Here is a 21,344-nt window from a genome sequence, read left to right on the forward strand (position 1 = left end):
ACGGGGGGGTGTCACGGTAGGGCCGGGGGGGAGCCTCGCTGCCGGCGGAGGGAGCCGCGTGTCGCGGCGGTGCTGCGGCCGCGGGGGCTGCTGGGAGTTGTAGTCCCTGCGCGGAGGCGGCCTCGCCTTCCCAGCGTGCCCCGCGGCGGCCATGGCGGCAGCGGGACGCTGAGGCCCGGAGCGGCGGCGGTGGCGGTGAGCGGGGCCGGGGGTTCCGCGGGGGCTGCTGGAGCCCCCGAGCGCCGGAGCGGGTCCCCGGGGCCGGGCCCTGCTCCCTCCCGGGGCCGGCTCCCTGACGCTGTCCCCGCAGATGGCCGGGGAGCTGGCGGACAAGAAGGAGCGGGACGCGTCCCCTGCAGCCAAGGAGGAGCGGAAGCGCTCCCGCTCCCCGGACCGCGACCGGGACCGCGACCGGGACCGTAAAGGTTCCCCCCCCAAGGACAGGAAGCGGCACCGGTCCCGGGACAGGCGGCGGGGGAGCCGCTCGCGCTCCCGGTCCAGGTCCAAGTCAGCGGAGAGGTGAGGGGGGGGCTCCCCCCGAAGGGCGGGGGGGGGGGGCCGGGGTTGGGCCATAAGGACCCCGCTCCATAGGGATCGGCGGCACAAGGAGCGCGACCGGGACCGGGGCAAGAAGGAGCGGGACAAGGATGGGCACCGGCGGGACAAGGACAGGAAGCGCTCGAGGTGAGCCCCGGGGGTTTGGGGGTGCCCCTGCGCCTCCAGGAGAGGCTCTGCGGGGCCCCGGCGCTGTGCTCGGTTCCTGATCCCCGGTTCTTGGCTGGAAGCTTGTCCCCGGGCAGGGGGAAGGATTCCAAGTCCCGGAAGGAGCGGGATGCGCGCAGAGCAGATGAGGAGGAGGAGAACACCCTGAGGAAGGACAAGGTGAGGAGGGATTCGGCTGGGAATGGCTCTGGGAATGTGGGAATCCCGCTGGCGAGGCAGAGCCCCCACTGGGGCTGCTGATGGGCTCGTCCCACATCTGCAGGCACAGCCGCTGTCCTTGGAGGAGCTGCTGGCCAAGAAGAAGGCTGAAGAGGAGGCGGAATCCAAGGTGGGAGCTGGAGCTGAAGCCTCCCCCCTGGGATGGGATGGATGGGATTTGAGGGGGGGCCACTTCCAGACCTGCTGTGACCCTGCCCTTCTGTCCCAGCCCAAGTTCCTGTCCAAGGCGGAGCGGGAGGCTGAGGCGCTGCGGCGACGGCAGCAGGAGGTGGAGGAGCGGCAGCGCCTGCTGGAGGAGGAGAGGAAGAAGAGGAAGCAGTTCCAGGAGATGGGGAGGAAGATGCTGGGTAAGGGGGTGCCCCCCCCGGAGCCCTCCCGGCCCTACGTGGGGGTTGTACTGGGCTCTGAGCCCTTCTCGTGCTCCCCAGAAGACCCCCAGGAGCGGGAGCGCCGGGAGCGCCGGGAGCGCATGGAGCGGGACACGAACGGCACCGAGGATGAGGAGGGCAGGCAGAAGATCCGGGAGGAGAAGGACAAGAGCAAGGAGCTCCACGCCATCAAGGTGGGTCTGGGGTGACCCTGGGAGGGCTGCGGAGGGGATAGAACTCTGCCACTGAGCCTCTGCTCCCCAGGAGCGGTACCTGGGTGGGGTGAAGAAGCGGAGGCGGACGCGGCACCTCAATGACCGCAAGTTCGTGTTTGAGTGGGACGCCTCAGAGGACACCTCCATTGACTACAACCCGCTGTGAGTGGGGGGGGTCCTGGGGCTGGGGGGGGTTCCCTGGGGGTGTGGAGCAGCTCCTGATGCTCCCACCCCTTGTTCCAGGTACAAGGAGAGGCACCAAGTGCAGCTCCTGGGCCGGGGCTTCATCGCAGGCATCGACCTGAAGCAGCAGAAACGGGAACAGTCGCGTTTCTACGGGGACCTCATGGAGAAGAGGCGGACACTGGAGGAGAAGGAGCAGGAGGAGTGAGCTGGGGGGGTGGGCCCAGGGGCTCTGCTGGGCCTGGGTGCAGCTTGGATGAGGGCAGGATGGTTCTAGCCTTCCCACAGGGTGAGACCCAGCCCCTTCCTTACCCACACCCAGGGCTCGGCTGCGGAAGCTGCGGAAGAAGGAGGCGAAGCAGCGCTGGGACGACCGGCACTGGTCCCAGAAGAAGCTGGATGAGATGACGGACAGGGACTGGCGCATCTTCCGCGAGGATTACAGCATCACCACCAAGGGGGGCAAGATCCCCAACCCCATCCGCTCCTGGAAGGACTCGTCCCTCCCGCCTCACATCCTGGAGGTCATTGACAAGTGTGGTTACAAGGTGGGCAATGGGGGCTGCTTTGGGGGGGGTCAGTGTTGGGAGGGGGGGTTCTGTACTCATCCGCTGCTGCTCCCCTTGCCAGGAGCCCACCCCCATCCAGCGCCAGGCCATCCCTATCGGCCTCCAGAACCGGGACATCATCGGAGTGGCTGAGACCGGGAGCGGCAAAACAGCAGCTTTCCTCATCCCGCTGCTCGTGTGGATCACAACCCTGCCCAAGATCGACCGGTATGGGGGGCCAGGGACACTGCACGTGGGGGGCATGAGCCCCAGCGATCCACAGGGCAGGGGGACACTGCACAGGGGGGGACACGTGGCACTGGGGGTGACGTGGCTGTGCCCTGCTCGTGCTGCAGCATTGAGGAGTCAGACCAGGGTCCCTACGCCATTATCCTGGCCCCCACCCGTGAGCTGGCCCAGCAGATTGAGGAGGAAACCATCAAATTTGGGAAACCTCTGGGCATCCGCACGGTGGCAGTGATCGGGGGCATCTCCCGCGAGGACCAAGGCTTCCGTCTCCGCATGGGCTGTGAGGTGAGTGCCCCGCACAGAGGAGTCCTGGGGGCCGCAGTTCACCCCCAGCCTGTGGCCACCAACCCCCCTGACTCCCCCAGATCGTCATCGCCACCCCAGGCCGTCTTATTGACGTGCTGGAGAACCGGTACCTGGTGCTGAGCCGCTGCACATACGTGGTGCTGGACGAGGCAGACCGCATGATTGACATGGGCTTTGAGCCGGACGTGCAGAAGATCCTGGAGCACATGCCTGTCACCAACCAGAAACCAGACACGGACGAGGCCGAGGACCCCGAGAAGATGTTGGCCAACTTCGAGTCAGGGAAGCACAAATACAGGCAGGTGGGTGCTGGGGGAGGCAGCGCTGTGGGTGCTGCTGTGGGGAGCAGAGGGCTGCAGGGAGCAGCAGTCCCTCTCCTGCCCCTCTGGGCCCATCGCTCCCTGCCCTGTGCTCCCATAGACCGTCATGTTCACGGCCACCATGCCTCCAGCTGTTGAGCGCCTGGCCCGCAGCTACCTCCGCCGCCCTGCCGTGGTCTACATCGGCTCCGCTGGCAAACCCCATGAGCGGGTGGAGCAGAAGGTGTTCCTGATGTCCGAGTCAGAGAAGAGGTGAGGATGGGGCTGCTGGAGCAGGAGGAGGGGTCTCGGGGGTGCTCAGGGGTATTTGTGGGTGAGGGAGCTCTGGGAGAGGCTCCTCAGCCCCGCTCTGCTCCTCCACAACAGGAAGAAGCTCTTGGCCATCCTGGAGCAGGGCTTTGACCCCCCCATCATCATCTTCGTCAACCAGAAGAAGGGCTGCGATGTGCTGGCTAAGTCCCTGGAGAAGATGGGGGTGAGCCTGGGCCGGACCCTCCCCACTCTGTGTCCCCCCTGCCCATGGGGACCCCATGGGTGGGGGGCTCCAGGCCCTGCCTGACCCCTCCTTTCACCCTCGCAGTACAACGCCTGCACGCTGCACGGAGGCAAGGGCCAGGAGCAGCGGGAGTTTGCCCTCTCCAACCTGAAGGCCGGGGCCAAGGACATCCTGGTGGCCACTGACGTGGCCGGACGTGGCATTGACATCCATGACGTCTCCATGGTGGTCAACTATGACATGGCCAAGAACATCGAGGGTGAGCTGTGGAGGGGCAGTGGGGAGCAGTGGGGGGCGCTATGGGGTGCCTGATCCTCCTCATCACCCCCTTGCAGATTACATCCACCGCATCGGGCGCACGGGCCGTGCGGGGAAGAGCGGCGTTGCCATCACCTTCCTCACCAAGGAGGACTCGAGCGTGTTCTACGACCTGAAGCAGGCCATCCTGGAGAGCCCCGTGTCCTCCTGCCCGCCGGAGCTGGCGAACCACCCTGATGCCCAGCACAAGCCCGGCACCATCCTCACCAAGAAGCGGCGCGAGGAAACCATCTTCGCCTGAGCCCGGGTTCCCCCGTGGGGACCACGCACCCCCCCCCGATGGCAGCGGCATCAGGGGCTGCTGGGACCTTTTGGCTGCTGTTGGTGCATCCAGGACTGCTGACAGCAGAGACTTGGCCCAAGGGCCCCCCACGTTTTCCCAGCCCTGCTTCCCACCCTCCCCATGGCTGGTGGGGCTCTGGGGCCGGTTCCTCCTGCCGGGACCGGGCTGGTGCCCATCGGGGCTATTCCAGGCCCTTCCTTCCCTCCATCGTCGTGTTTTTTAGCTGCAATTCCAGGCTGCAGGAATAAACCTGGTCCCACACAGCGCCTCCTCATGCTCTCCCTGCCCTGTGTCCCCCCCATGCCCTGTGTCCCGTTCCCCCCCCCCCCCGCCTCCCCGGCCACACGGACACAGCCCTCGGAGCATTTTCGTGTTTCTGAAACCGGTTACAGGGAAATCAGTGCTTTCTACAAAAGAAATTATAACAAATCAGTGCCCCCCCCATCTCCTCCCTGCGAAGGGCCCCGGGGGGGGTGTTCTCATCGAGCAGCCCCCGGGGTTGGGGGGATGCTGTATTTACAGGACTCTGTGCGGTGACGTGCGGTGGCAGCTACAGGGACAGCAGGGATGGGGCAGTGAGTGCAGGCAGGGGGTGCCCCCCCCCCGGCCATGGGCAGGGTCTGGCTGCCCCCTCCCATCCACATCCCCAATGGGGGGTGGTTGCGGTGACCAGGACGCGGGGGGGGGACTTTGTGCAGAGCAAAGCGATTGGTGCAGCCCCCTCATGCCGGGGGTCCCATGCAGGGGTGGGGCACAGGCTGGGCCAGGGGAGGGACAAGGGGGGGGCACCTTCCCCTTCATTTGGGTCTGTGCTGCTCACCCTGACCCCCCTCATGACCTGGCCCCTGTGCCCATGGCAGCGGATGTGGGGGGGGGAACTGAGGCAGGGAAAAGCTGTGTGGCTGAGCCCTGGTCCCCGGGGAAGGGGCAGGGGGGTCCTCTCGCCCACCCCCACCCCCTGTGCTTATGGCTGAAGACGTCCCCCCGAGGAGGCCCCCGAGAGGGGGGAGATTGTCTGAGCACCCCCAGTGCGGGGCTGGGGGGGGGCCGCTTCCCAGCCGGGCCCCCCCCTCCTTCCCTGCCTTCCCCTAGTAGCTGTCCTTAGCCCAGGGCCGGCTCCGCTGCCAGTTCCTGTCGTGGTTGCGCTCGCTCTGGCGCTCGGGCGTGCCGGGGCCCTGCATCCCGCTGTTGTGGTGCCGGTGGGGCTGGTACAGGTCGGGGTAGGGGTCCCCGAACTCCTCCTCCTCCTCCTCCTCCTGCAGGTGCCGGGAGCCGCGCTGGGACGCGACGCCCCATGGCCGGGGCGAGTTGTCCCCAGCATCGTCCGACGGCATCAGGCTCTCATGCTCCAGCGGTGAGTGCTCCCCGCGCTCCCCCAGCAGCTGCTGGCTCTGCGGGCACGGAAGGGGCTGGGTGCGTGGCCACAACCCCACTGGGGTGCAGTGGGGTGCAGTGGGGTGCACGGTGGTACCTGCAGCCCCGGCAGCCCCGGGGGCGATGGAGCGGCGTGTGCAGCGTGCGGAGGGTGGTGCGTGGCGCGCCAATAGACCTCCAGGTACTCGGCCAAGTGCTCGCAGGCGTCCTCCAGCTGGTTCTCATCCAGGATCACATCAAACAGCTCCTGCGGGGGGCACATAAAGGGGTCAGGGGGGTCCGGACCCCGCCCCTTGGGCTGTCCCAGTGGGGGTCCCATTGGCTCACCGGGGGACACTGCACCAGTTTGTCGGCTGCCATCATCTGCACGTTGAGGTGCTTCACTTGGGACTTGCCGCGGGACTTGATGAGCCGCTGCAGGACCTGGGGGGGCACAGGAGGCTGGTGGCATCATAGGGGACACCCGGGACCCCACCCCAGACCCTCGGGTACCCCCCACCTTGGGTGAGGACACCTTGACATAGACGATGATGGGTGCCAGGGAGGTCTTGGCCAGCTGGGCCGGGTGGTTGATGGTGTCAGCATCCAGTACCACGAGCTGCAGGGACTTGGCCAGCTCAAAGATGCGTTCGATCTCGCTCTGCACCTCAGCTATGGGGGGGACATGGCGGGGGGGCGCATGAGGCTGGGCTGGTCCCTTTGGGGTCCCTGCAGCCCAGGGGCGCTCACCGATGCTGGAGCGGGTGGTGGAGCGCTCCAGAATCGCCTGCTTGCCCAGGTTGTTGAGGATGGAGCGCTTGGCCAGGGACAGGTCAGCCGTGATGTGGGTGATGGAGATCCTGGCGGGGGGCAGAGGGGTGGCAATGGGGCCAGGGTGTCCCCCTATGGCCATGGGGGGGGCCGGGGGCGGGGGCAGGGGCAGGGCCTCACCTCCCATCGAATCTGTGCTTGAGGAAGTCGAACAGAGCTTTCTGCATCATGTCCGTGACCTGTGGGAGCACCGGGAGCCGCAGATGGCACCGGCAGCAGGGCCCGGCCCCCCGTGGGCACCCCTGGGCCCCACCATCTGCCATGGGGTGCGCAGGGAGGGGACAAGGGGCTCAGGCCCCCCCACCCCCCCAGTACCTCATATCCTTTCAGCGAGGGCCCCACCAGCACCACGGGCCGCATGGAGGGGACCACGTCATAGGGTGGGATGTGCTGTGTCTGGGGGGGGACATCAGTGACCACCACATAACTGGGGGGGGGGGTGTCTCTGCCCCATCTCCTCCGACCCCTGGGACTCACCTGCTTCTGCTTCTGCTTGGCTTGGGGAGAGAAGAGGCAGGGGTTGGTGACAGCAAATGGGGAACCCTGCATGCCCCCCCCCAGGCCAGACCCGGCTCTTACCTAAGGAGGGGGGAGGCGATCGCCGGCTCCCGCTGTCGCCGAGGCCTGAGGCGTTGCCAGCTCTCCTGGGGGGGGGGGGGATGGGGGTCAGTGAGGTTTGGGGGGTCCCGATTTGGGGGCGTCCGGTCCTTACCTGGCTTTCTGCTCCTGCTTGAGCCTCATGGCTTCCAGGCGCTGGGGGCTGGGGATGAAGGCGATGTCCCCCCCCTCCTTCACTAGGCGCCCAATCCACCAATCATTGCTGTATTTCTGGGGCGGGGGGGGGGGCAGAACACGGTGAGGCCTGGGGGGGGGCCTTGGCCCTGATTTCCGCCCCCCCCAGACCCCCCCTTCACCTCCTTGATGTGCAGGAAATCTTTGGCTTCGAAGTTGATGGCGGCTCCTTGCACCGGGCACTCCTCGTCCAGCGCCCCGCAGTAACTGACATTGGTGCGCACAGCGAAGGCGACCGGCTTGTGCTGGGGGGGGGATTAAAGGGGGGGTTCACCAGAACCCCAGACCCCGCCGAACCCCGCAATGTGCCTTCCCCCCCCCGTACCTTGGCCCTCTCGAGCTGCTGCTGGGCCTGGTTCTCCACCTCGCGCCGGGCGCCCTCCCGGTCCTCGTCCAGGGACACGTCGGAGTCCAGGGACGGGCGGCTGGTGTAGGAGTCCGCCGAGCCCTGCGGGGCCGCGGCTCAGTGCGGGCCGGCTGCGGCGCCCCGGCACAAGGGACCCCACGAACCCCGTCCCAAAGCGCGTCCCAGCGATCCCGGGGGGACCCACGGGGGGGACCCCGCTTGTGTCGTGTCCGCAACCCCCCCGCTGGTGATCACCGGTTCCTGCTGTTAAGCTGCATTCAGATATTTATAGGCCCCTGGATGTGGCTGCGCGCCCCCCCGCCCCGCGCATCCCCCATCGATCGCACCGGGGGTGCCCCCCCCAGACCGCAGCAATATGGTTTCCCAGCAGGCACCCCCCAACATGGCCTCCCCAGCACGCCCCCCCCCATCATCGTCACCACTCCCCGGAGCATCCTTCACCTCCCCACCGGTAACAGCATCTCCCCCCGCCCCGCAGCCCCCGGCCCCGCCACCCATGGGGGGTCTGGATCACGAACGTTCCCCCCCCATCACCCGGTTCCCCATCACCCGGTTCCGGTCCCGGCGGCACCTGCCGGGGTTTGGGTGGGGGGAGACCGGTTCCTCCCTGCGGTGAGGAACAAAGGGGGCGGCCGGACCCCCCCACCGGGCCCGGACCCCATCCACAGGCACAGCCCCCAGTGCGCAATCACAGCCCCCCCCCAACCCCGGGCACGGCCCCCCCCGCCCCGGTTGTGCCGGTACCGGGGCCGGTACCTCGTTGAGCAGGAAGGTAGCGCTGGAGTCAGAAAACGACATAGACGGGGCGAGCCGAGCCGAGCCGCCCGCGCCCCCCCGCGCGCCTCCGGTACCGGCACCGGCTCCGGTTCCGGCTGCGGCTCGGGCTCCGCTGGCCCTGCCCGCTCCGCGCCGCCGCCGCTGCCGCCCCTCCCCGCCCCTCCCCGCCTCCGCCTCCCGCCGCCCCCCAGGGGCGCACGGAGCCGCCCCCGCTGGCTCAGCATGGGGCGGGGGGGGCGTGCTGGGGGTCGCGGCTACCCCTTCCCGGTGGGACCCCGGTGCAGCGGGAAGAGCCCCGGGGTGGGCTGAGGGGGGGTTGCGAAGGGGGCAGCTCCCGGCCGGAGGGGGCTGCGCGGTCCCCGCAGGCCCCGGCCGGGGGTCCCGGGGCTGCTGTGTGGGGGTCCCCCCGGTACCTCCATGCTCCGGTGCGGCGGCCCCGTCCCGTCCTGCCCCGAGCCGGCGGCAGCCCCATCTGCAGGGCGAGCCCTGCGGCGGGGCCGGAGCCGCTCCCGCCCCCCCGCCGCGCCCCCCCCTCCCGCCCCCGACCAGGGGGGCAGCGGCGGGCCCCGGGGGACCGGTGCGACCCGCCCCGAACCGCTCAGCGGAACGGGCACCGGTGGGACCGGCCCGGGGTGCGCGGGTCGGGCCCGGCGGGGCGGGGGATACGGGACCAGGCGCGGGCACCGGGCACCGGCCCCGGTACCGGGCAGCGCGGCGGGGCCGGCCCGGGCCCTCTCCGAGGTGCTGAAGGGGCCGTGACGGGCGCGGGGCTGGGGCCGGGTGTCCCCGGGGGGACCAGGACAGGAGCGGAGCTGCAGGGGGTTCCCGGGGAGGGAAACGGGGGCTCGGGACCCCCTGCACCCCCCGGGGGCCGCCCTTGCCGGAACCCACCGGGGCCTCCCCGGTACCCGCGTCCCCGCCGGTAGTGGAGGAGCGCTGGGGCCGGAGTGAACCGACGGTGAGGTAAGACGGGGGCGAGTGTTCGTGCCCTCCCCGATGTCGATGAATGGACGGGGCGGGGCGGCCCAGCGGACCCCCCCCCGTTCCCCGTTCGCTCTCCGCTGCCTCAGTTTCCCCGGGCGGATCCCACCCCCCCCCCCGGCAGCGCCGGTGCCCGCGGCCGGCCCGGCCCTGACGCAGCACTCGCTATTTTTAGCCGCGGGGAGCGGCTGTTGCGATGCCACCGGCGCCCGGTGCCGGCGCCCAGCCCCGGTTCCCGCCGGTGCCGCGGCTGGGGCGGGGGAGCTCGGCCGCTCCTCCCCGGTCCGAGCCTTAATGCGGAGCCGCAGGACCGCTGCTCCCTGGAGCGAGCCGCGGCGGGAGGGGGGGGCTGGCGGGGCTGCCCCACCCCGGTGCCGGTGCCGGGGCGGGCCGCTCACCTGCCTGCGGAGGATGCTGGAGGTGGTGTCGGATGAGGTGCTCCCATCCGAGCGCTTGAACCGGCTCTTGCGCTTCGGGAGCCTCCGGGGGCTCTGAAGGGGGAAGCGGCGGGAGCCGCCGGTCAGTCCCGGGCGGCACAGGGCGGCGCGGCCCCGGGCTGCTCTGCGGGGTAGAACCGAACCGGGCCGCAGCGGGCCCGAGGGGGGCGGAAGGGCTCCGGTGCGCTCACCTGGAAGGATCCGGGAGCCGCGGGCTGCGCCGGGGCGGACATCCCGGGCGGCACCCACCGGAACCCCCGGGATCCCGGCGGGGCCGCACCCGCACCCGACCGCGGTTCTCCACCGGGAAGGGCCGCGCCGCCGCCGCCGCGCTCCGCATCACACGGGGCCGCCGGGGGCGTCCCGGCCGTCCCCGCCCCCGCCTGCCCGCCCCCGCGCCCATCACCGTGTCGTCCGGCCCCACGGCCCCCGCAGCCACCGGCGCCGTGTGCGTTTGTGCGGGAGCCGGGGGAGGCTCACCGGGGATAGACGCAGCCCACACCCCTCCGTGTGCGGGGGGACCGGCACCGGCAAGGAGCAGCCCCGGGGCCGCCGCTGCCGTGACCGCGCGTGGTCGGGGGTGCGGGAGCCCTGAGTCCCGCATCCAACCAGGATGGGGCCTGCGGGGGCCCTGCCCCGCGTGGGGCAGGCCGGGGGTAAAAGGCGGATGCACTCGCCCCGTGTCCCCGCCGTGCCCCGCATCGGGAGCACCGGTACCGGCCCCCCCCGCTCTCTCTGCCCCCCCCCGGGGCGGAACTTCCGCGTGCGGGCCCGCGGGGACTCGCGCCCGGCGGCGGCTGCTAATTAATGATTAATGATTAATCTGCGCTCCCCGGGGCCCGCCGCCGCCGCAGAGGGGGAGGGGGGAGCGGCCGGGGCGGGGGGGACCGGGAATGGGGTGGAGGCAGCGTCGGACCCACGGACACGGGGGGCAGAGAGGACCCCGATGTGGGGGTGTCCTGAGCACAGGGCCCTGACAGGGGGGATTGCGTGTGCACGGGGGGGGGTGCAAGAACGTCCGCGTGAGCGCACGGGTGTTTGTGCACGCGTGTGCGCGTGCAAGGGTGCGTGCGCGTGCACGCCACGGGTGCCCTGGGGGGGTGCGCGGGTTCTTGTGCAAGGAGATCGATGTGCGAGGGGACCCGTGTGCAACACAAACACGCGTGCAACGGGGCTGCCCGCGTGTGCGGGAGCGCGCACCCGCGCAGGGCGGGGGCGATGTCTGCGTGTGCAAGGGGCACACGCAAAGGGCTGGGTGCGTGTGCACGGGGAGGGGGGGCAGCGCGTGTGCGCGCTCCCGGCGGGGGGTGCCCGGCTGCGCGTGCCCCCGTTGTCCCCGCCATGTCGGTGTCTGTGTGTGTGTGTGCGCGGCCCCGGGGGTGCCGGTCCGCCCGCGCGCGCGCCCGCCGCCCCCGTGCGCCCGCCCTCGCCTCCCCCGCCGCACCGGGGCCGCACCGGGGCCGCCACCGCCACCGCCGCTGCGCCTTTAAGGCCGCGGGCCGGGAGCGCCCGGGAGCGGATCCGGGTGCGGGGGGGCGGGCACCGGCCGGGGCAGGGCCGGGGCCGGAGCTCGGGGCTGTGACCGGCACCGGGGCCGCTACCGGAGGGGGCCCGGCCTGGGCGCGGGATGGCGCGGAGGGGCTGCGGCGCTGCCGCCGTGTAGGAGCGGGCGGCGGCGGGGCCGTTCCCAGGCGCGGGGCCCCGCGGGCGGCGGCGGCGGAGGTGAGCGGGGCCGGGCGGGAGCGCCGGGGGCGGCGGCGGCGGGGGCCGCGGTGACGGCGGGCACCGGGATCGAGGCGCTGCGCGGGGACCGGGGCGGCGGCGGAGGGGGGGGCATCGGGGTGGGCCGCGGGGCGGCGGGAGCGGGGCGGCCCCTGGGGTGACCGGTGCGGCTGCCGGGAGGGAGCTGGCGGGGCCGCGGTGATCGGGCCGGGCTCGGCGGGGGTCCCCGGACCGTGTCCGGAGCGGGCGGGGAGGGAGGCGGCCGCCGCCGGGGCCGGCCCTTCCCGGTGTCCGTTCGCCCGCGGCGGGGAGCGTGCGCCACGTCCTGGCCGGTTCCCGGTGCCCCGGGGCCGCGGTGCCCGGTGCTGCTCCTTGGCCTCCGTTCAAGACAAACAGGGCCGGGACGCCGGGGACGGGTCCAGCTTTGCCGCAGGTCACAGCACCGGGGCGGCCTCCGCAGGGCCGGGCTCCGGGCACCAGGCACCGGGAGCAGCCGTTCCCGCGGGGCCTGTGGGGCCGGGGTTGGGGTCAGCATTCCCCGGGGGTGGGCGCGATGTCAGGGTGCGGGAATCGCTTCTTCCGCGGGCACCGGGGTCCCTGTCGGGTGTCGGGGGGGGGGGGCGCGGAGAGCTGCTGACCGCCCCCCGGCCCCTGCAGCATGTCGTGGTTCAGCGGCATCCTGGTGCCCAAAGTGGACGAACGGAAGACGGCATGGGGGGAGCGCAACGGCAAGAAGGGAGCCCGGCCTCGCGCCAGCCTCTGCAGCCCCCGCTACATGAGCTGCCTGCAGGACCCTGAGATGGAGCCCCCGGGCCCCCCCCGGGGGCTGCGCTGCACTTGGCAGGAGGACCACTACGGCAAGAAGGGGCCCGCGGGGGACCCGGCGCTCAAACCAGTTGATTTGGGCTTGGAGGATGGAGAAGCCAAAGGGCCAAAGGGGGCCGGTGGCGGCTGCGGGGGGCGACCATCGGCAGCCGAGTGCTGGCAGCGCCTGCTCCAGGTTTTCCGCTCCAAACGCTTCCAGTCGGCCAAATTGGAGCGGCTTTACCAGCGCTACTTCTTCCAGATGAACCAGAGCAGCCTGACGGTGCTGATGGGGGTCCTGGTGCTGGTGTGCGGGGTGATGCTGCTCTTCCACTGCCTGCCCGGCACCCCACACGTGCCGGCGGCCGCCGCTCTGGCCACTGCCACGGCCTTGTTCCTGCTCCTCATGGTGCTGTGCAGCCGCAGCGCCTTCCCCCAGGACTACATGTGGGTGGTGAGCTACGTCGTGCTGGGGCTGCTGGCCGGGGTGCAGGTGCTGGGCACCGTGGCTGTGGCGCCCCAGAGTGCGGCCGAAGGCGTCTGGTGGAGCGTGTTCTTCATCTACATCACGTACACGCTGCTGCCGGTGCGGATGCGCGCGGCCGTGCTGGCTGGGGTCCTCCTCTCCTGCCTGCACCTTGCCATCGCCTGGCACCGCAACACCAACGACCCCTTCCTCTGGAAGCAGGTAGGGATGGGGGGGTGGGATGGAGGTCACCATCACAGAGCATCCGAACTGGGCTTCTCTGCACTTGGACTCTTTGCACATGGAACATTCTGGATGCAGGAGGGAAGCCCGGGGGGGTGGGGGGGTCAGCGTCCTGTGGGGTGGGGGCCCCTCATCCCGCTGGCTCTGCACAGAGCCACCATTGTGGGCTGCACCAGCACCCACAAAGCCCCCGTTGTGGGGCCAGCAGGAGCTCCCTGGGGGGATGCGGGGTATGGGGGGGTCCCCTTGTCCCCAGGGCTGGGTGCTCCCCCCTCATTGTATGAGGCCACCCGTTACTCTTGCCCTGCTTGGCTAGGGCTGGCAACACGTGCTGTCCCCATGGGCATGGGGCAGGAATGTGGTGCTGGGAACAGAGGCCATAGGAGGGGAAGCCCCCCTCTAAGCGGGGTTAACCCCACGCTGTGGCCCTGCTCCCAGACCACTGGAGCACTATAAATATCCTTGGCCCTGATCCCGGGGGACAGGGACCAGGATGGGGGAAACCACAGGGCTCCGGCTGCAGCCGTTTCCGCTTCCCGGCCCTGCCCCGGCTTCCTCTGCTTCTGAGGGCCCGGCTGCATCCGTACCCCGTCCCAGTCCCTGCACCCCCTTTCCCTCCTGTCCTGGTCTCCTACAGCCCCGGGTCTCCCATGTTCACCCTTGCCTGGTCCCCTGTGTCCCTGCATCCCTGCCTCCCCCTGCTCCTTTGGACCAGCCCCCCTATATCAGAGCCAGGCTTATGGGGTGCAGAGGAGGGTGGCAGAGCTGGGGGGGTCCCTGCTGAGCCTGTGCCCCCCCCCAGCTCATCGCCAATGCCCTCATCTTCCTCTGCACCAACGTGGTGGGGGTGTGCACCCATTACCCGGCCGAGGTGTCACAGCGCCAGGCCTTCCAGGAGACTCGCGGCTACATCCAGGCACGGCTGCACCTCCAGCGTGAGAACCGGCAGCAGGTTGGTTGGGGGGGTCGTCCTGGGGTCCCCGAATGGAGCTGGGGGGGTTCCTCAGGCCCCCCCCCGGTAACGGGGTGCCACTGGGCTGCAGGAGCGGCTGCTGCTCTCAGTGCTGCCCCAGCACGTGGCCATGGAGATGAAGGAGGACATCAACACCAAGAAGGAGGACATGATGTTCCACAAGATCTACATCCAGAAGCACGACAACGTCAGGTATGGGGGGTTTGGGGGGGGTCATTGGGTATGGGGGGAGGGATGCTCTCCATGCCACGCTCTACCTCCTGCAGCATCCTCTTTGCGGACATCGAGGGCTTCACCAGCCTGGCCTCGCAGTGCACGGCGCAGGAGCTGGTCATGACGCTCAACGAGCTCTTCGCCCGCTTCGACAAGTTGGCAGCGGTGAGTTATGGGGCTGGGGGGGGGGGCTCAGAGGGTCCCTGGAGCCCCCCAGTGACCTCCCTGCGCAGGAGAACCATTGCCTGCGCATCAAGATCCTGGGCGACTGCTACTACTGCGTGTCGGGGCTGCCGGAGGCGCGCGGGGACCATGCTCACTGCTGCGTGGAGATGGGGGTGGACATGATCGAGGCCATCTCGTGAGTGGGACCTTGAGCCCCATCCCCGGGCCTGGTGTCCCCGTGCTGGTGCTGAGTGGAGCCGGTGCCGCCCGCAGGCTGGTGCGCGAGGTGACGGGGGTGAACGTGAACATGCGCGTGGGCATCCACAGCGGGCGCGTGCACTGCGGCGTCCTGGGGCTGCGCAAGTGGCAGTTCGACGTCTGGTCCAATGACGTGACCCTCGCCAACCACATGGAGGCGGGGGGCAAGGCCGGGTGAGGCGGGATGGGCCGGGATGGGGAATGGGATGGGCTGGGTTTGGGGTCAAGATTAGCTGCGATACGGATTAGGATGCTCTTCTTTCCTGTTAGGGTGGTGAGGCACTGGAATAGGTTGCCCAGGGAGGTTGTGAATGCTCCATCCTTGGCAGTGTTCAAGACCAGGTTGGACAGAGCCTTGGGTGATATGATTTAGCGTAAGGTGTCCCTGCCCACGGCAGGGGGGTTGGAACTGGATGGTCTTAAGGTCCTTTCCAACCCTAATGATTCTATGATTCTATGAGATAGGCACTGGGATGGGATGGGCTGGGGAACGGGATGGGCTGGGTTTGGGGTCAAGATGGGCTGGCATATGGATTAGGATGCTCTGGGATGGGTTGGGATTGGGGTCAAGATGAGCCAGGATTGAGACTGGGATGAGCTGGGACAAGGATAAGGCCCAAGATGGGTGATGTGGTGCAAAGAAAGGGATCTCGGCGCCTTCATCCTGGCCATCCCCAGGCGCATCCACATCACTTGGGCCACGCTGCAGTACCTGAATGGGGACTATGAGGTGGAGCCAGGCCACGGGGGCGAGCGCAACGCCTACCTCAAGGAGCACAACATTGAGACCTTCCTCATTGTGGGCTGCAGCCAGAAGCGAGTGAGTTGGAGAGGGTTTGGGGGGAGCACCCCACACTTGGGGGTCACCCCTCATGGCTGTGCCCCCCTCACAGAAGGAGGAGAAAGCCATCCTGGCCAAGCTGCAGCGCGCCCGCGCCAACTCTAGCGAGGGGCTGGTGCCGCGCTGGGTGCCCGAGCGCTCCTTCTCCCGCACCAAGGACTCCAAAGCCTTCCGGCAGATGGTGAGCGGCCCCGGGGGGGGGGGGCACTGGCCCCGGGGGGGGCCTGTTGTGGTGGGATCGGCTGCTTGATGCCTTCCTGTGGCTGCTGCTGGGTGCCCGCAGCCCATGGTCCCGAGGAACCCCCCCGGGGTTCCCCTTGTCCTCAGCATCCTTTGGGGACCCCCCCATCTTCATGAGTCTCGGGGACCCTCAGGGCTCCCCCACCCTCACTGGTGTCAGACATTCCCACCCCTATCCTGGGGGATAACCCCTGCAGATCCCCCCATTCCAACTCTGTCCCCCTTCCTTGGGGACCCCAGGGTTTGCCCCATGGCCCTGTCATCCCTGGGGGTCCCTTCATCCATGCTGGTGTCCCTGAGACCCCCGCATTGTGTCTCTGCAGGGCATCGATGACTCCAGCAAGGACAAGTAAGCATCCCTGTGCTGGGCAGTGGGGGGGTCACAGCTGGCTCCTCCGTGGGGTCCTGACACACCGCTGTCCCCAGCCGGGGTGCCCAGGAGACCCTGAACCCCGAGGACGAGGTGGACGAGTTCCTGAGCCGTGCCATCGACGCACGCAGCATCGACCAGCTCCGCAAGGACCACGTCAAGAAGTTCCTGCTGACCTTCCAGACCCCCGAGCTGGAGAAGAAGGTTCCTGACCCCTGAGAGCCCCCTTCCCAGCCCCTCATCTCCCCTCCATCCCCTTCTCAGCTCCTCATCTCCCCCCCATTCCCTTTCCAGCCCCTCATCTCCCCCTCATTCCCTTCCCAGCTCCTCATCTCCCCTCCATCCCCTTCCCAGCTCCTCATCTTCCCTCCATCCCCTTCCCAGCTCCTCATCTTCCCTCCATCCCCTTCCCAGGCCCTCATCTCCCTTCCATCCCCTGCTACAGGGAACCACCCTGGTACCCTTCATCCCCTCTAATCTGTGCAACCCACTCAGCCAATTGGCTCCATGTTCCCTCCATCCTTCCACCTCATCTCCATTCTGTCCCCTCTGTGTGCCTCCATCGCATCCCATCGATCCCATCCTATCCCATTGATCCCACCCTGCATCCCGCCATGCTCACCCCTCTCCTCCTGCAGTATTCCAAGAAGGTGGATGACCGCTTTGGTGGCTACGTGGCCTGCACCCTCCTTGTCTTCTGCTTCATCTGCTGCCTCCAGATCGTGATGTTCCCCCAGTGAGTGCTGCAGCCCCCTAGACCCAAAACCAGCCCCTGACCCCCTGGTGCTCACATCTTCTCTCCCCAGCTCCCCACTGATGCTTGGTGCCTACATCAGCATCTTCCTCCTGCTCGCCACCATCCTCTTCGTCTGTGCCATCTACTCCTGCGTCACTGTGAGTACAGGGCTATGGGGGGGTGGTCGGGGGGGGCTCTGCTGTGTGTGACGGATCCTGCCCCCCACCCCCCAGCTCTTCCCCACCGCGCTGCAGCGCCTCTCACAGAGCATCGTCCAGTCCCGCGCCCGCAGCACCGGCATTGGTGTCTTCACTGTCCTCCTCGTCTTCATCGCTGCCTTCATCAACATGGTGTGAACCGGGCTGGGGGGGCCTGGGGGGGCTGCGGGAGGGGGGGCACCCGCTCACCCCTCTCCTGTTCCCCCCAGTTCTCCTGCAGCCGGGCGGCGTTGCGGGACTGCGCTGCCCGGGAGCTCAACGTCACCCCTGAGGCCGTGGGGCCCTGCGAGCTCCGCGCCCTCAACGTGGCCCTGGGAGCCCCCCCGGGGCTCTGCCACCACCAGGGGCTGGCCTGCGACTTCCCCGAGGTGAGCACCCATGGATGCGGGGGTCCTGTGGCTGCGGGGCACTGTCGGGGGCACCCATGGGTGGGGGGGCCCTGGGGCTGCGGGGCGCTGTTGGGGGCACCTATGGGTATGGGGGCCCTGGGGCGTGCTGTAAGTGGCACCCATGGGTGCAGGGTCCCTGCAGCTGCGGGGTGCTGTTGGGGGCACCCATGGGTGTAGGGTAGCTGCAGCTGTGGGGTGCTGTCAGTGGCACCCATGGGTGTAGGGTACCTGCAGCTGTGGGGTGCTGTTGGGGGCACCCATGGGTGCAGGGTACCTGCGGCTGTGGGGCGCTGTCAGTGGCACCCATAGGTGCTGCTCCATGCCGCGGTGTCCCCGCAGTACTTCAGCTACAGTGTAGTGCTGAGCCTCTTGGCCTGCTCCGTCTTCCTGCACATCAGCAGCATCGGGAAGCTGCTGCTCATGGTGGCCATTGAGGCCTCGTACCTGGTGCTGGTGGAGGGGCCTCAGGCTGCCCTCTTCGACAATGCGGACCTGCTGGTGGTGGCCAATGCCCTGTGAGTGCCCAGTGCCCCCCTGGGGGTCCCCACCCCGGTGCTGGGTTCCCATCACTGACCCCAGCTCCTCTCCCCACAGGCCCCCCTTCAATGGGACCCAGGGTGGATGGTGAGTGGGAACCTGGCACCAGTGGGGTGAGGGTGGGCAGCAACAGGACAGGCCCCGGGGGGCTGTGCTGTGAGGGTGGGGTAGATTTAGGGTCCCCAGGGTGGGTTCAGGGTCCCGGGGGCAGGTTTGGGTCTGTTGGGCAGGTTTGGGGTCCCTGAGGCAGGTTTGGGGTCCCCGGGGTGGGCAGGGGGCAGGTTTGGGACCCCTGGGGCAGGTTTGGGTCCCTGGGGTGGGTTTGGGGTCTCTGGGGAGGGCAGGGGGGAGGTTTGGGGTCCCTGGGGCAGGTTTGGGTCCCTGGGGCTGGTTTGGGGTCTCCGGAAAGGGCAGGGTTCAGGTTGGGGTCCCTGGGGCAGGTCAGTACGTGACCGTGTGGTGCCCGCAGCGCAGCGCAGGGGAAGGTGCCGCTGCGCATCGTGACGCCGGCGGTGCTGGCGCTGTTCGCGCTGGCGCTGTACCTGCACGCGCAGCAGGTGGAATCCACCGCGCGCCTCGACTTCCTCTGGAAGCTCCAGGTAGGACCCGGGGGTGATGCTGTGGGGGGCACCGGGACTGGAATCAATCCCAGTCCTGGGACTGATCCCATCCCCAGGAATGATCCTGATCCCAGTCCCTGAGCACTGGGACTGATCCTGATCCCATCCCAAGGAGTGATTCCCATCCCCAGGACTAATCCCCATCCCTGGAAATGATCCCGGATCCAATCCCTGGGGGTAATCCCCATCCCCATCCCTGTGCCTGATCTCATCCCCATGTCCTGGGAGTGATTCCACCCCAGGGCCCCAGGATCAAACCTATCCCTGTGTCCAATCCCTTCCCCACGCCCCAGCACTGATCCCATCCCAGCACCCCAGGACCAATCCCATCCCCATGCCCGATCCCATCCCTGCACCATGGTCGGCCTTCAGGCCATGGTGCAGCTCCAGGGCCACAGGGCGTGTCCCATGAGTGCTGTGCGCCGCAGGCCACGGGTGAGAAGGAGGAGATGGAGGAGCTGCAGGCCTACAACCGGCGGCTGCTGCACAACATCCTGCCCAAGGACGTGGCCGCGCACTTCCTGGCGCGGGAGCGGCGCAACGACGAGCTCTATTACCAGTCCTGCGAGTGCGTGGCCGTCATGTTCGCCTCCATCAGCAACTTCTCCGAGTTCTACGTGGAGCTGGAGGCCAACAATGAGGGTGTGGAGTGCCTGCGCCTGCTCAACGAGATCATCGCTGACTTCGACGAGGTGCCCCCGGCGGCACGGGGGGCTGCGGGGGGCAGGGCTGGACCCCACAGGGGTGGTGTGCAGGGGATGGAGCTCACAGGGATGTAGCTAACAGGGATGGGGTGCTGGAGATGGAGAGCACAGGGATGGGGTGCAGGGGATCGGGTACAGGAGATAGGGTGCAGGGGATGATGCTGACAGGGGACGGAGCACACAGGGACGGGTGCAAGGGATGTGGTCCAGGGGATGGTGTGCAGGAGACGGGGTGCAGGAGATAGTGCACAGGGGGACAGAGCTCTCGGTCCCAGGTGCCATTGCCCCACCGTGCCTCCCCCAGATCATCAGTGAGCAGCGGTACCGGCAGCTCGAGAAGATCAAGACCATCGGCAGCACGTACATGGCGGCCTCGGGGCTCAACGCTGCCACGTACGACCGCGAGGGCCGCAGCCACATTGCGGCGCTGGCCGACTACGCCATGCAGCTTATGGAGCAGATGAAGTACATCAACGAGCACTCCTTCAACAACTTCCAGATGAAGATCGGTCAGCGCCACGCAGGGCCCCTGCACGCGCCTGCCCCGTGCACACACAGAGCTTGCACCCCCTTTAATACACCCTTTATAGACCCTTTATGCGCTCCCGTATATACCCTTTATACCTCCCATTATATGCCCTTTATACCCCTTTATACACCCCTTGTATACCCTATATATACCCCTTTCTACACCCTTTCTACACCCCTTATACTCCCCTTATATACCCTTTATACACCCCTTATACAGCCCCTTATAAAGCCCTCTATACACCCTCTTATATACCCTTTATTCCCCCCTTATACACGCCCTTATATGCTCCTTATACATCCCCTTATATACCCTTTATACACCCCTTATACACCCCCTTATAAAGCCTTCTATACACCCCCTTATATACCCTTTATACACCCCTTATACAGCCCCTTATAAAGCCCTCTATACACCCCCTTATATACCCTTTATATACGTCTTATACAGCCTTTATAGATCCCTCTACCTTTGCCATTGCACATCCCTTTGCCCCCCCGAGCACTCCCAAACCCTTCCTCACCGCCTTCCCTTTCCCTGTTCCCCCTTCCTACCCCTTTCCCCTCTCCCCCCCACTGACCCCCTGTCCCCATAGGGCTCAACATGGGCCCGGTGGTGGCCGGGGTGATCGGGGCTCGCAAGCCCCAGTACGACATCTGGGGCAACACCGTGAACGTCTCCAGCCGCATGGACAGCACCGGCGTTCCTGACCGCATCCAGGTCAGCGGGGACCCTCGTGGGACCCCCATCACATCATTGCCCCCCATCACCCCATTGGCCCCCATTGCCCTCCATTGCCATCACTGCATTGCCCCCCATCATTCCATTGCTCCCATTGCCCCCATCACCCCATTGCTCCCATTGGCCCCCATTGTCCCTATTACCCCATTGCCCCCCATCACCCTATTGCTCTCCATTGCCCCCCATGATCCCACTGCCCCCCATCACCCCATTGTCCCCTCTTTAGGTGACCACGGACCTGTATCAAGTGCTGGCAGCCAAGGGCTACGCGTTGGAGTGCCGGGGGCTGGTGAAGGTCAAGGGCAAGGGGGAGATGACCACGTACTTCCTCAATGCCGGCCCGGGGGGGAGTTAGGCCCCCCCCCCCCCGTGAGGGAACCCCCAAATCCCCCCATTAAAACTACAAAGGGAGAAATGGACACAAAGGGGGGGGGGTGCCCCCAGTGTGGGTGCTGAATGGGGGGGGTTAAGGTGCAGCCCCCCCCCGACCCCCCCATGTGCCAAAGGATGGCCCCCCCCCGGGGCTTTGAGGGGGGGTTGGGGGTGCCCCCCTCCACGTGCCAAACAAGTGCCGCCTGCAGGGGGGGGCAGGGCAAGCACCGCCGTGACCCCCCCGCCCCCCCCCAGCCCCGGGGCTGCCAATGGGGGGGGGGCGCCCCCCCTTTTAAATGCAAAAAAATCATGAAGTGACTTTTTTTTCTTTTTTTTTTTCCTTAATTTTAGCGATTTGGGGGGGGCCAAGCACCGGGGGGGGCACCGCTTTCCCCCACTCCTTAACCCCCCCCCCCCAGCACAGAACTGAGGTACTT

General features: G+C 68.0%; 3 protein-coding genes across 8 annotated transcripts; 2 read left to right on the plus strand and 1 right to left on the minus strand.

The window, feature by feature from the left end:
- The first annotated feature begins 43 nt into the window (after positions 1 to 43).
- Positions 44 to 4,498, plus strand: DDX23 (DEAD-box helicase 23). 3 transcript variants are annotated; one of them, XM_062630593.1, is made up of 17 exons: positions 44 to 186; positions 311 to 519; positions 592 to 684; positions 786 to 882; positions 986 to 1,051; positions 1,151 to 1,289; positions 1,371 to 1,504; positions 1,575 to 1,687; positions 1,769 to 1,912; positions 2,031 to 2,256; positions 2,339 to 2,484; positions 2,613 to 2,790; positions 2,871 to 3,113; positions 3,232 to 3,383; positions 3,498 to 3,606; positions 3,712 to 3,886; positions 3,963 to 4,498. In XM_062630593.1, exons 2-17 carry the CDS (start codon positions 311 to 313, stop codon positions 4,184 to 4,186), a joined length of 2,448 nt encoding a protein of 815 aa, XP_062486577.1. In that variant the 5' UTR covers positions 44 to 186; the 3' UTR covers positions 4,187 to 4,498. The 3 variants fall into 3 exon arrangements, with proteins under 3 accessions (XP_062486577.1, XP_062486579.1, XP_062486578.1); XM_062630595.1 differs by having other exon boundaries at positions 1,374 to 1,504; XM_062630594.1 differs by having other exon boundaries at positions 102 to 195.
- An 87-nt stretch (positions 4,499 to 4,585) lies between these two features.
- Positions 4,586 to 10,147, minus strand: CACNB3 (calcium voltage-gated channel auxiliary subunit beta 3). Of its 3 annotated transcripts, XM_062630599.1 has the most exons (14): positions 9,958 to 10,147; positions 9,728 to 9,820; positions 7,530 to 7,652; positions 7,327 to 7,449; positions 7,125 to 7,240; positions 6,992 to 7,056; positions 6,890 to 6,909; positions 6,728 to 6,808; positions 6,533 to 6,591; positions 6,332 to 6,441; positions 6,102 to 6,253; positions 5,930 to 6,025; positions 5,700 to 5,849; positions 4,586 to 5,619 (listed from the first exon to the last, which is right to left on the minus strand). In XM_062630599.1, exons 1-14 carry the CDS (start codon positions 9,997 to 9,999, stop codon positions 5,317 to 5,319), a joined length of 1,533 nt encoding a protein of 510 aa, XP_062486583.1. In that variant the 5' UTR covers positions 10,000 to 10,147; the 3' UTR covers positions 4,586 to 5,316. The 3 variants fall into 3 exon arrangements, with proteins under 3 accessions (XP_062486583.1, XP_062486582.1, XP_062486580.1); XM_062630598.1 differs by lacking the exons at positions 9,728 to 9,820; positions 9,958 to 10,147 and adding an exon at positions 8,762 to 9,266; XM_062630596.1 differs by lacking the exons at positions 9,728 to 9,820; positions 9,958 to 10,147 and adding an exon at positions 8,328 to 8,510.
- Positions 10,148 to 11,355: 1,208 nt separating this feature from the next.
- ADCY6 (adenylate cyclase 6) lies at positions 11,356 to 21,225 on the plus strand. Of its 2 annotated transcripts, XM_062630612.1 has the most exons (22): positions 11,356 to 11,488; positions 12,146 to 12,980; positions 13,804 to 13,953; positions 14,045 to 14,166; positions 14,241 to 14,352; positions 14,421 to 14,548; positions 14,626 to 14,784; positions 15,289 to 15,430; positions 15,504 to 15,632; positions 16,015 to 16,040; positions 16,118 to 16,265; positions 16,700 to 16,797; positions 16,868 to 16,955; positions 17,031 to 17,147; positions 17,225 to 17,383; positions 17,744 to 17,919; positions 17,999 to 18,028; positions 18,411 to 18,540; positions 18,990 to 19,253; positions 19,570 to 19,774; positions 20,390 to 20,514; positions 20,762 to 21,225. In XM_062630612.1, exons 2-22 carry the CDS (start codon positions 12,147 to 12,149, stop codon positions 20,888 to 20,890), a joined length of 3,471 nt encoding a protein of 1,156 aa, XP_062486596.1. In that variant the 5' UTR covers positions 11,356 to 11,488; position 12,146; the 3' UTR covers positions 20,891 to 21,225. The 2 variants fall into 2 exon arrangements, with proteins under 2 accessions (XP_062486596.1, XP_062486597.1); XM_062630613.1 differs by lacking the exon at positions 11,356 to 11,488 and having other exon boundaries at positions 12,062 to 12,980.
- Positions 21,226 to 21,344: the final 119 nt, after the last annotated feature.

The sequence above is a fragment of the Pezoporus occidentalis genome, unplaced genomic scaffold (assembly GCF_034315485.1).
Source record: "Pezoporus occidentalis ecotype Australia unplaced genomic scaffold, CSIRO_AGI_Poc_V1 ctg357, whole genome shotgun sequence".
In the NCBI taxonomy this organism is placed as follows: domain Eukaryota; kingdom Metazoa; phylum Chordata; class Aves; order Psittaciformes; family Psittacidae; genus Pezoporus; species Pezoporus occidentalis.

Bases quoted from the DNA above. Each gene is read 5' to 3' on its own strand.
- DDX23 (XM_062630593.1), top strand. From the start codon at position 311: ATGGCCGGGGAGCTGGCGGACAAGAAGGAGCGGGACGCGTCCCCTGCA. The intron at 520-591 runs GTGAGGGGGGGG...CCCGCTCCATAG, and splicing joins AGGTCCAAGTCAGCGGAGAG to GGATCGGCGGCACAAGGAGC. The intron at 685-785 runs GTGAGCCCCGGG...CTTGGCTGGAAG, and splicing joins AAGGACAGGAAGCGCTCGAG to CTTGTCCCCGGGCAGGGGGA.
- ADCY6 (XM_062630612.1), top strand. From the start codon at position 12,147: ATGTCGTGGTTCAGCGGCATCCTGGTGCCCAAAGTGGACGAACGGAAG. The intron at 14,549-14,625 runs GTGAGTGGGACC...TGCCGCCCGCAG, and splicing joins GACATGATCGAGGCCATCTC to GCTGGTGCGCGAGGTGACGG. The intron at 15,431-15,503 runs GTGAGTTGGAGA...CCCCCCTCACAG, and splicing joins TGGGCTGCAGCCAGAAGCGA to AAGGAGGAGAAAGCCATCCT.
- CACNB3 (XM_062630599.1), bottom strand. From the start codon at position 9,999: ATGTCCGCCCCGGCGCAGCCCGCGGCTCCCGGATCCTTCCAG. The intron at 7,653-9,727 runs GTGAGCGGCCCG...GCGGCCCCGCAG, and splicing joins CCAGCATCCTCCGCAGGCAG to GGCTCGGCGGACTCCTACAC. The intron at 6,026-6,101 runs GTGGGGGGTACC...GTGCCCCCCCAG, and splicing joins TCAAGGTGTCCTCACCCAAG to GTCCTGCAGCGGCTCATCAA.